Source organism: Acanthisitta chloris, unplaced genomic scaffold (assembly GCF_000695815.1).
Source record: "Acanthisitta chloris isolate BGI_N310 unplaced genomic scaffold, ASM69581v1 scaffold20764, whole genome shotgun sequence".
NCBI classification, from domain to species: domain Eukaryota; kingdom Metazoa; phylum Chordata; class Aves; order Passeriformes; family Acanthisittidae; genus Acanthisitta; species Acanthisitta chloris.
In genome coordinates this window covers 55,217-67,121 of record NW_008671434.1, presented here as the reverse complement: position 1 = coordinate 67,121, position 11,905 = coordinate 55,217, and the positions used below count along the sequence as shown (strand labels likewise).

General features: G+C 39.6%; 1 protein-coding gene across 1 annotated transcript in view; it reads left to right on the top strand.

The window, feature by feature from the left end:
* Positions 1 to 11,905, top strand: part of TSPAN5 (tetraspanin 5) — a gene marked incomplete at its 5' end in the record, with an annotated part of 20,135 nt that overhangs the window by 5,544 nt on the left and 2,686 nt on the right. Inside the window, 3 exons of the mRNA XM_009074103.1 lie at positions 6,056 to 6,202; positions 7,982 to 8,152; positions 10,134 to 10,259. Of these exons, the coding sequence (XP_009072351.1) occupies positions 6,056 to 6,202; positions 7,982 to 8,152; positions 10,134 to 10,259 (444 nt within the window). The remainder of the gene's footprint in view (positions 1 to 6,055; positions 6,203 to 7,981; positions 8,153 to 10,133; positions 10,260 to 11,905) is intronic.

Genomic DNA, 11,905 nt, shown 5'->3' with positions numbered 1-11,905 from the left:
CCCCCCCCCCCCCCATCTTGGAGGGAAAACCAAACAAAAAAGCTGATATCACTTATCCTACTGTTGTGTTGAGTCCTGTTCTTCTACATGCACTCCTGTGGGCCAAATTCCATGTACTCCCACAGTGTATAAACTCTTTATTCTCTAGTATGATGATTTTCCTAAGTTACCTCTGACTCACTATGCCTTGAATTTTCATTACTGGCTCAGCTTTTCAAAGTTGCTGCTGCCTAGAGTGTTTTAGTTTGGAGTCATTCTCTCTTGTCCTATAGGATGCTACTGTGTCTGTTAAATCAGCAATTGTTCCAGAGGAAACCAATGGTCTAGCAAAACTCTTGGGCACATGTCTGAGACCTGAGCATGGCAGTGGATTCTCTACACTAGCCAGAGCCACAAATGATCTGGAAATTTCACTAGTTTGTTGATGCATGTGTGACTTTCTTCTATTTGGCCTCAGTAGGAACCCAGGAATGCAATCAGATTGTATAGATGTGTTCCAGCCAAGATGTCTGTCTTGCTTTGGGTTCAGCATGCAAGGACTATGTCTGCTAAATGCAGGCAGTGTGGACCAATAGGAGAGAAAATGATGTCGAAGATCCCGATTTCACACTCTAGAGGTTTTGAAAGGTTTAAGGTCTCTTCAGCCTAGTTCTAGTGTGAGCTCATGAACTGAATTCCTGCTAGTGGCTGGAGCATGAGTTGTGTTCCAGGGGCACATCTTCGTTTGTAAGTAATGCAGTCTGTGTGCTCCAACTGTTCCATGGTGTGAACTGAAGCACAGATTGTGTGGGATCACTTTGTATGGACTCCTGCATCTGACCTGAAATACTAATGTAGTTGTACTCCAAAGGTAGGAGCTAGAGTCAGAGATCTGTCTCTTGGAAAGTAGTATAAGTTGTTCTGACAATCTTAGAGTCCAAGATAGAGAAGGGGTACACCTTTAATGGTTTTGCATGTGACTTGCTTCCTTATTCTTTATTGATGGGATAAAGGCAAACAGTTGTGCAGCTGTAGAGGACCTGTCAGGCACCACTCATAGACTGTTTTTTCTGCCTGTGCCCACATCTCTTAAGGAGAAGACTCCAGTTCTGCAGGTGCTCTGGTAGGCCTGGCTTGGTTGTCTCATATTTCTTGGTGGGACAGAAGGCATCCTTTTGTTGGATAAAAGAGAAGGTCCTACTGTATTTCATTTGGCTTCTGCCCCTGAATTTGGGGTGGGGTAGAAATATGAGTTCAGTCTTTCCTGTTCTATGCATAGATCATTGTATCCTACTGATTTAATTTCAAAGGAATTTTTTCACAACTTTACCTTTATTTATTTTAGTTCACTCATGGACGATGCTTTTGTTGTTTCATTACCCCAAACAAATTTTGACTTGTGTTGGATTAAAAGATCAAGTAACAACTCGGCGCTGTAATGTACAGCAGGCTATCAAGGGTGGGGGAACAGAGGAAACATGAGCTGGAGATGAGCCTGGGAACGTGTCCTACTCGCTCTCCTTGTGGGACTACAGCAGAACCTTATGTTGACACTATTGTGCGAAGTAAAGTATTAGAGCATGTAGCTGTGTATAAACAAAATGTTTCTTGCCAAATACAGATTATACACGTACCTAAACTACCAACAACCTAAAAAACTACCTAAAAAATAACCATACTTCCAAAATTATAAGGTAGGTTTAGGGGAAAAAATATATCCTTTCAGATGTTAAAATATCCTTTCAGATGTTAAAATAAAGAGTACTTACAACTGTTGAACAGTAAAGGTTGAAGTGTGCAACTGCAGTAGTGTGGCTGAGAAAAATACCTTGCATTTATAGAAAGCCTGGCTTTATTTACAGGTGGTTTGTTTAGCTCTTGCATTGATGCAAAGATCAGTCAACAATCACCATATATTCCATAACCGACTGCTTAGCCTGAGGATTCAGATGTGTCACTGGAGGATGCAGTGTTAGAATTTGAGATTTTCCCTTTGAGGAAATGTTCCCTTTTGCTTTTGTCTAAAGGTGGAATAAAGACAAAACTGGTCTCTACTAGGTGTTTGTACATATCTGTCAAACTTGCCCCAGGAGTAGCTGTTGTAGCCAAAAAATACTGGTGGTAGTAGGTCTAGTAGGCATTAAAGAAACTTGCGGTGGATAGGAAGAGTATGCCTAGAGGACTGTACCTTTAGTTGTTCTTAACAGTATAAAGTGAGATAATATTCCCCAGTTGTTGCCTTGCTGCTTAAAGCAAAATATGCTTTTCTGCAGGGTACTGTACTGCTGCTGCATCTCCAGAGAGCTTATTTGTAAGTGTCCAGAAAACAAGACTGGAAAACTGTATTTCAAGCATTAAGCAGTAGTCGTCTATCAAGATTACCCCTGTGCATCTCTAGCTATAGCCGTATAAAGTGAGATAATATTCCCCAGTTGTTGCCTTGCTGCTTAAAGCAAAATATGCTTTTCTGCAGGGTACTGTACTGCTGCTGCATCTCCAGAGAGCTTATTTGTAAGTGTCCAGAAAACAAGACTGGAAAACTGTATTTCAAGCATTAAGCAGTAGTCGTCTATCAAGATTACCCCTGTGCATCTCTAGCTATAGCCACAGAGCATAGTTTTCTCATTCTCTGCTGCTAGCCATTGTTTTATTGCCAAAGCCTCTCTGAAGATTTTATATCCTGAGAAGTCTCTCCAGAACACTGATGACTTGGGGTTCATATGCAGAGAGCATACAGAGTACAAATGACAATTATGCAGTATGTGCTTTGCACTGTCAGGATGTATTATTTGGGATTTAGCCAAGCTAAGGCTTATGATTGCCATATGTGGACTAGCAACAGATGCACGTAAAGGTGCTTTCCAAGGACAGCAAACAATGGAAGATAAAGCTTCTGTTGTTCTCTCTCAGAATGTGTCAGATCACAGCTACCCTGAGGAGCTGAAACCTGGAAGAGACTGGAGATAGATAAGTGACTTGTGCCAGGTGCCTGGCCAACATGTGGCATGCAGGAGTGCTAAGAGTCTGGCAGAGCTAGAAAATCAAGTAAAGTTGGAAAGGGCATGATCAGAAAAACAACGTAAAACTGATTCAATAAATTTTATTGCCATCAACTTTAATGGGAGTGTGACAAAATGCAAAGTAGTGTGTTTCTTACTAATGCTTCTTTATATTATGACTATAGCTTCTCTAAGAGCATTGTCCACAAATGTGAACTGAATTTTACTTGGATTTCTTGTAATTTGGATTTTACTATTTCAGAGGGAAATAAGTTGATTAAGCATAGTAACTTGCTTTGGGTTTTTTGTTAAATTATTTGAGTTTGCCTGTTTTTAAAGAATGACCAAGTGTCTTGTGAAGAGAGACTTAGATGACTGTTCATCCTTCTTGGATATTTTAAAAAAGTGAATGCAAATAATACAAAGGTAGCAGCTTTCACCAGTAACTGTTTTTTCATTCTACTACAACTACAGTCCATTCCAAAATTGGCTAATGTTTAAAGAAAATAGTAGTGCTGCTTTTAAGGCAGAATTTGTTCTCATGGTAACTAGTAGGCACAGAAGAAAGGACTTTAAAACTCTGTGATGTACTCATCTTATTATTTTTTTCCCTCGAGGCAGAGCTCATGTTTCCTGACTTGTGTATGGCCAAGGCCGTGATTTTTTCCAAAGCTATGTGTGTTATTGGATTATACTGTTTATATTGCTTGTTACTCTTAGCCAGAAAGTTGTTTTGGATTTCTTCTCTATGACAAATGTAATGAAGCAAAAGTAGTGGAAAACTTTTGCACAAGTTGCTGTAAATGTTAAGGACAGGTAATTGTTCATTTCATCTTGGTGTGTACCATCTCATCACTGAGATGTTCCCAGAAAAAGAGATGGGCCAACTGGTCTGCTTTGATAGCAATACTGGCTTTGAGTTGTGTTAGATCGTTCCTTACATCTATTTTTGCCCATGTAATGAAGCAAAAGTAGTGGAAAACTTTTGCACAAGTTGCTGTAAATGTTAAGGACAGGTAATTGTTCATTTCATCTTGGTGTGTACCATCTCATCACTGAGATGTTCCCAGAAAAAGAGATGGGCCAACTGGTCTGCTTTGATAGCAATACTGGCTTTGAGTTGTGTTAGATCGTTCCTTACATCTATTTTTGCCCATGAATGACCAATACTGGCTTTGAGTTGTGTTAGATCATTCCTTACATCTGTTTTTGCCTTTTTAATGAATGACAGCAAGGGTAGTACTATATGTGATGTAGGAGGAAAGTGATGAATGTGATTTTTTTTTTTAATTTTTTTTTTTTTCCATCCATCTCTGTCAGGCAATAGCCTTCTGTAGTAGGAGGGAGAAGAATCCCCTTGGAGAATGTCATTCATGCTGTTGGATTATTGTTTGTACTTTGGGATTGGGTTGCAGTTGGGTTTAGTGTTTTTGGTTTTTTTGGGTTTTTTTTGCTTTTAGCATACTGACCTTTTCTAAGGCTCCTTGATAAATGCATTAGAGAAATTCATATGTATGTTTTAGCCAGTCTGTTGTTGTCTGCAGAATTAAAAAGTTTTGAGTACTGTCTTTGTTTACTACTTGCTCAATGTCAGTTTTACTTAGGAGACTCTGACAGTGGTTGCAGACTACATGAGGTCATGTGTTATAGATATTGGTTATGTGACAATTGATATGGTTTGAGTGGTCCAAAATGAGTGCATGTGTGTATATATAGAATAATCACAGCTCTAAAGCCACAGTTATGAACAGTCATCCATTAGCAATGCTACTATCAACTTTTGGAAATGAGGTTATGGTAACTTCCTTCTAAATGATTGCTGTTTTGGGGCTGTTTCAAAGAAACAAAGGGGTTATGAACAGGAAAAAAAAGGAAATGGATGAAGAGCTTGATAATTCTACAAATAAGTAGCTGTAAAGGTCTGTATTGCTGCTTTTCAAGCCACAGCTTCATTTAGGAGTTAGTAGAGGAAGCAGTAGTCCAAAGCACTCAGCCTGGCTTCAGGCTTCCTTAAGGAAACACAGTAGTGTAGGGACATGAGTACGAGGGAGGCGAATGAAAAAATAGTGACACTTCAGCATTTTTTTCTGCCAAAAGGCCTTAAAAAACTGTAACTGTTCCTGTGCAAGCTCACTGGAATAAGGGAGACTTTGTACTTGCATCTTGATATGACCCATCTGTTCAGCATCAGCCAAACTCTGGTTAAAATGTGCTCAGAAACATAGAATAGTTCCTCAGGATTACTGGTGTCACAACCCAAGCTCTGCTCCTAAGGCAAAAATGTCATTACAAGCAGACTGTGCTGATACCTGAAACATGGCATGTGTGGTTTAACATATGATAGGTCTAACCTAAATTAGTGTAAACCATATCCCAAGACAAGTCCTGACACTATCCTAAGTCCTACTGAGAGACTTCACGTTATTTTCAAATTTTTTCTTGCTTACTAATTAGTCAGTAGCCATACTTTACTTATACTTATAGAATGAGGTTTGGGCACTGTCAATGCCTGAAGTTGCATTGGTCAGGTATGTGGTGTGTCAAAATTTGATGGAAAATGTTTTGTTGCAAGATGCTGCAACCTGGGAGCTCACTTCTAAATTCTGACAGTTGTTTTAAATATTAAGCATAAATGCTAAATTCAAGGTGGTTTTATTGCTATTCCCTGCTTTTCCTATCATGGCATGTGCGACTGTGTGCTTAAATAAACGATGTATATGATAAGTAAAATGCATCTCAGTGTGGACAATAAGATTGTATTAAGTTTTGTTCATATATTTTTTCTGACTTTCTGGCAGGTTACTTATAGCTACAGAAGCAGAAAATGACCTGTGGGTTTCTCACAGAGGACTCTAGAAGCACATTTTGTAGTTTATTCTACCTGTTAATTTAGAAATATTGTACATAATTGCACTTTTTATCTCATTTTGAATACAAAGAATTTATTGTGTTTTCTTGCTATACTGAAGAACATTTGTTTTGCTGTAGTCTTCTACCTTTTTAAAAAGAAAAATGCAGAATTTGTGCAACTAAAAGCTGAACATACTTGCTATCTCATAGCATTGTCTCTTTCCCAGGGAGTGCTGTCCAATATCTCCTCCATCACCGACCTGGGAGGCTTTGATCCAGTTTGGCTCTTCCTGGTGGTAGGAGGAGTTATGTTCATTTTGGGATTTGCAGGATGCATTGGAGCTTTGCGAGAAAACACTTTTCTTCTGAAATTTGTAAGTAGCCTTTGCAACTGAGGCATTCATCAGTTACAGAGCATGTCACAGTCTCTGTTCCTGTTTAACTGTGTAAAGCTTTTAAAATATATTTTTGTGGAGTGGAAGGTGAGAGTACCACAAAAACACTAAACACTTTACAGCTCTTCAGTACAGTCTCTAGTGCTTCCTGGCTGTGTTTTTTTTAAGATTCAAAATTATTGGTGGTAAGAATTGTAACATGGATCTACTGCTTTTCATATGGATATAGCCTAAAGTTTTGCTTTCCTGCCACAAAAAGAGAGACATTTCTGCTGAGAATCTGTGCTGGAGTCCATAATAAGCTGCCCATGAAATATAAGGGATGTAGATACACCCCTGAATGTGACCTGTGTGACTTCTGCTGTGCCCCTCATGGTACAGAGGAGATAGGACTGTTACGAAGGCTTGCTTGCTGGTGTCCTCAGTCTGTACCATGTAGCTAATTTGAAAAAGCTTCATTGCTTGCTTTCAATGCTGGAGAGAGGGAGAGAGAGAGAGAGAGGCAGGAGAATGTGCCTGGGCTGTGTAAAGAAAATGGAAGTTGTCTTCTTGACTGCTGCTTGGGAGATACTGCTGATACACAAACGTACCTCAGTAGGCAGAACTCCTTTAGCTAAGGGGCCTGGTTCTGTTTTTTGAGAGCCCTCCTCTTGTCAGCTTTGAGATACAACAGTATCATGCTCCTCTGTAGATAAATCGAAGATTTATTATAAAAAGGCAAGATTCTTTCCTCCACCACTCCCGCTTCTGGAGGTGGTCACAGCCTGGGTAATAGTTGTCTCTTCATAACCACTGCATGCTAAAATATACATGAAAAGCCCTCCAGTGAAATACCTGCCTCCAAGTGACACTTTTGGCTCCCACAGTCATGTTGTATAAAGGAAGGAGGCAATTGAGAGTTACAGTTCTTGAGACATTTATAAAGCAGCTTGTAACACTTTTTTTTTCCTCTTCTTCCTTGCTTCTCTTAGCTTGCCTAAAATGAACCCATCTGCTGTACCAGAAATAGCTTCCCATACAGCAGCTGCAGGAGAAATTAAAAATGCATCTGAACACACACAGAGCATATTAAAATGAAACTCAAAGGCACAGTTGCAAAAGGGATGGACTTCAGTATAGCAGGACCCCTGCGTGTTTTAAAACAGTGTAGACTCAGTGCAAATGCTTAGAGAAAGTGGCAGATCATTAGTAATGCCTTTGGCATCCATTGCATTTGCATTAATCATAGCAGCCTCATTTGGTTTTAATGTGGATGTGAGTCATTTCATAGACATTCTGCTCTTAGACATTAATTAATTTCCGCTGTTATTAATTTTTGCTTTGTCTGCTTAAGCAAAGCTATGCCAGTGAGACTATCTAAAGAAAAAGTCATGTACAGGGCATTTTACTGACAGTATTTGTTGTTTATGCCTTTGAAAATATAAATACTTACATGGAATTTTAAGATGGGTTTTCAAGGGCCCTACAGGTGGCAACTAGCCATCTCTTGAAATTTGTAGTGAATTCTCTTGGCTCTCTTTGAAAATTCCAGTGAAATGTGAGAAGTTTGAATTCAATTGTTAGAATAGAATTAAGATTTCTATACTACGGCCCTAAAAAAATGCAGTTTTAATTTAAAATTTCCTGTGTGCTCGAATGGCTTAAACTTGCACTGAAACAGTTAAAACCTTATCACTGGATATAATTGTGAGCCTTGAAGAAGGTTTTGGCCATAATGGAAAATTATTGTAACCTTTTTTTTTTCCATTTTGTTCATAGTTTTCTGTATTTCTTGGAATTATTTTCTTCTTGGAGCTTACTGCTGGTGTTCTAGCATTTGTTTTCAAAGACTGGATAAAGGACCAGCTGTATTTCTTTATAAACAACAACATCAGGGCATACCGAGATGACATTGATTTGCAAAACCTCATAGACTTCACACAGGAATATGTAAGTTGGACTATGTTTATTTTTGTAAAGCTTACTTTAAAGAAATACCTACTCTATTTTTTACTTCCTATCTGTTTTGTTTCTTCAAGGAACAACAGAAATAAACTAGGTTATAATACTTTTGAATATGTATATTTCTCTTTATAGAACTACTACAAACACACAGCACCTGTGAAAAGTGGCTTATTTGTTGATGTATGACAAAGTAAAACAAAGTGGAGAGTTGGGGTGACTTATTCTTGAAGAGTAAAATGTACAAGTTAACCATCAGTGTCTTGTGTTCAGATTTTTTGAGCATGTTCCATATGCTCTGTAATTATCTGTCTGTGTAAAGGAGTCCTGCACTGACTTTTGCACACGGTTATTCTGCAAGTACCTACTCAATTCTGGCCTGTGTTGATTAACTCCTCTGAATTTGGCCCCCTATGGATAATGTGATTAAGTGTTGGTTGGATTAATGTTTACTAATTTTTGTGCATTCTACAATTTAAATAGTTTGATTTGCTTCTATATGCCTTGGGAGGAAAATGGCACGTAAGTAACAGGATGTGGATCCTTGCACTGGTTTGAATCTTGTCCAGTTGAGAGAAAGTCACAGGTCACTACAGTCTGAAAGCAGTGGTCTACTTGTATGTGAGCAGAAGGCTACAGGCCAATTTTTCAGTCACTCTGAAGCTTTCTCTCCTAACTGGATTAGTCTGAAGAGCAGGCTACTTTTTCAGCTGGTAGAGATAATGCTTGGAGACGACACAATTAGGTATTGCAGAGAGAACGGTGGTACATCTGTGTCCTGGTTCCAGCCAGGACAGCGTTATCTTCTGCAGCAGCCAGGAAGGACACACGAGGACCCTGGAGTTATTCTCTATTTCCTCACATCATGCAGAGAGGATGGAGGAGGTGGGGGAGGTACCCTTGGTTCCAGTGCTGGTTCAGGCTGGGGTTGCGGTGTGTGCGTTGGGGCAGCGCAGGGTGAGCAATACACTGTCTTGTACACTCTGTTATCAATACAGTTGCTACTGTACTGTTCATTTTCTTACTTCATTGCTGTTTCTTAGTAAATTGTTCTTGACTCAACCCTTGATCTTTACCTTTTGTGCCTTCCCTCCATCCCACTGCAGGGGAAGGGTGTGGGAGTGTGAGAGTGGCACAAGGTCTGAGGGGTTTCAGTGGAAACACTAAATCAGGGGATACCAATCCTTAAACCATGATAATCTAGAAAGAGAATTCCTCTTCCAGTGGTTTTTAAAATGTGGTTTGTTTGTGAGGTTTGCTTTTTTAAAAAAGTTGATGTGGATGGGTTCATTGGATAGCTCCTTAAATGCTTTAAACCATTGGTGCTCCACTGATCTCCAGTCCATTCTTTGTATGTTCAGCAAGTTTTGCCAATTCTTTGTGTGTGTAACATGTTTTGCCAGAGACAGCCTGCCTTTTGGGAAACTTACTCTTCAAAGAATTCTGCCTGCCTTCAGTAAAGGTGTTACTTGTACAACGTGTGATGCTCAGGAAACAATGTGTTCATACTGTCTGATATACAGTCAGGCAAAGGTTCCCCAAACTGGCAAAAGGAGTAGCTGTATCATTGTAGCCCTTGGAGCTGGTTAGTCTTGTTGAGAACCCAGAGCACATTAGACTGGACTTTTGGCTCTGCTGCCCCAGGGCCTGAGCCTGTAGGGCCTGAGCAACTCTGTGGTGTTGTGTAGGCTCAGCAGCTCACGCCAGGAGTTTCTCTCCAGAGAGCAGCATAGCAGGGCATGAATGTAACTTTAATCACATGATAAATTAGAACAGCTTACAGGTTTGGAATGGTATTTTTAAAAAAACCCCAACACCAAGTCAAACAAAAAACACCAGCTTCAATGAATGCAGTGGGAGTCTCAGATTGTGTTTTGAAAGCCAGAGGGGAACTGGCAGAAATGATGCATGTTGCTAATGCTGAGATTTTTGTTCTGAAAGTCAAGAAGCTCTCTTTTCTCTGTTCTAGTGGCAGTGCTGTGGGGCTTTTGGAGCTGATGACTGGAACCTTAATATTTACTTCAATTGCACAGATTCCAATGCAAGCCGAGAGCGCTGTGGTGTGCCATTCTCTTGCTGTACTAAAGACCCTGCTGTAAGTACAGTCAAGAGGGAAGGATGGGTCTGCTGTTCCAACTGTAAATCACTCATTAAGGGTTTACATTTTTTGGGTGTAAATCACACATAATCATTACCATCTCACCAACCCGTATTCTTTTTGTGCTTGCAGCTTAACTTAACCACTAACTTTTCTTCAGTCAGCAAAAATCCTAAGCTACCTGAAGTCTTCACTGTATGTTGTTGCTTTTCATTAAAATGAGAGAAACATGGGTTGGCTGAACATATGTATTAATTTAGCAGTATGAAAAGCAGAAGCTCTTAATGAGTTGAAGGATATGAGCTTTCAATTGAAAATCATGAGAGCAGCAACTCCTAAGAGCAGGCTCCAGAGGAGGTGGTATTCATTATTTAACATAGTGTCCTGAGGCTGCAGTCAGTTTGACCCAGTTTGTGTCAGGTACAGTAATGAGTGACACTCTGTGCCCTGAAGAACTGACATGTTTGCATTGGGATTGTGAGTTGGGTGTGGACATTTTTACATGCTTTTTTTTTCCCTTTAAAATCATCACCTGTCCTACAGTCACCTGAAACAAGACTTGAAAGGTCAGAAATTGTTTGAGAGAGCAGGTTTGTGGTAAACATTCTTGTCTTTTAAAATAGTTATAGTTCTGGATCACCAAGCAGAAAATGCTGGAGCCATACATTGCTAGTATAAACATGATTAGGAGTGAAGGGAAGCAGGTCACTAATTGTGAAAGGCTTGGAATAGGGATGTGCATGGAAACTGTTACGTGTCTAACACTGCATACATCTGACTTTCATATAGCTTGAAAGAAGCACCCTTGAGTGCTTATATTATCTAGTAATTGAGCTGTGTCTTTTTCTCCACCTGGAATGACTTATAGTTCCTTGAATGCATGAGTCTATCACTGCCTGAAGTTAGGCAAGTTGCCAACAGGCACCTCAGGTGCTCCCTGCCTTGCTAATGCAATGCAGTCCCTGCTCCTGCAATCCAGTCCTTGCTGCTGCTCTCCCCCTCTCCTGATAAGGCACTGCCACTTACACAAGTTCTATTCTGCAGTGGATATGCCTTCACAGTAGTTTGAATCTTTCTCACAAACATAGCTGAAAATGTTTTAATGAGATACTAAACCAAAATGTAAGTAAGGCTCAAGCATTAAATTATGCTTAGGATTCCCTCTACTGTTTGACTGTCTGCCCAGCCACCCACACAAGAGAGGTCATCACAACCCACTTTTAAAAAGATAGTGGTTATAAAACCAAACCAGTGACAGCAGTACAAGGTAATCCTATAAATACATAATCCATCCTAAAGTTCTCTTTCTCTTTGTTGTGTATATGGTTATGCAGTTTGTTAGGGGGTGATGCAGCAACCAGAAATGTAAGGATAAGTCTCATTCTTACTCATTGCACGCAAGCAACACACTTAATTGCCTTTAAAATAGAGACTGAAAATATTAGAAGTCATGCATATAATTATAATAATTGTAACCAAGCTGTGACTGGTTCAGTTACAGTGATAAACACAGTTTTATTCTGTGGGAAAGAAAATTTGTCACTTTTGGAATTAGGATGCATTGAACAGCTTTATTTCAGTTCAGCTTGAATCGGGAAGTAGTGAGTTTAAGTTAGGCTAAAATGAGTCTCATGAAACAAATT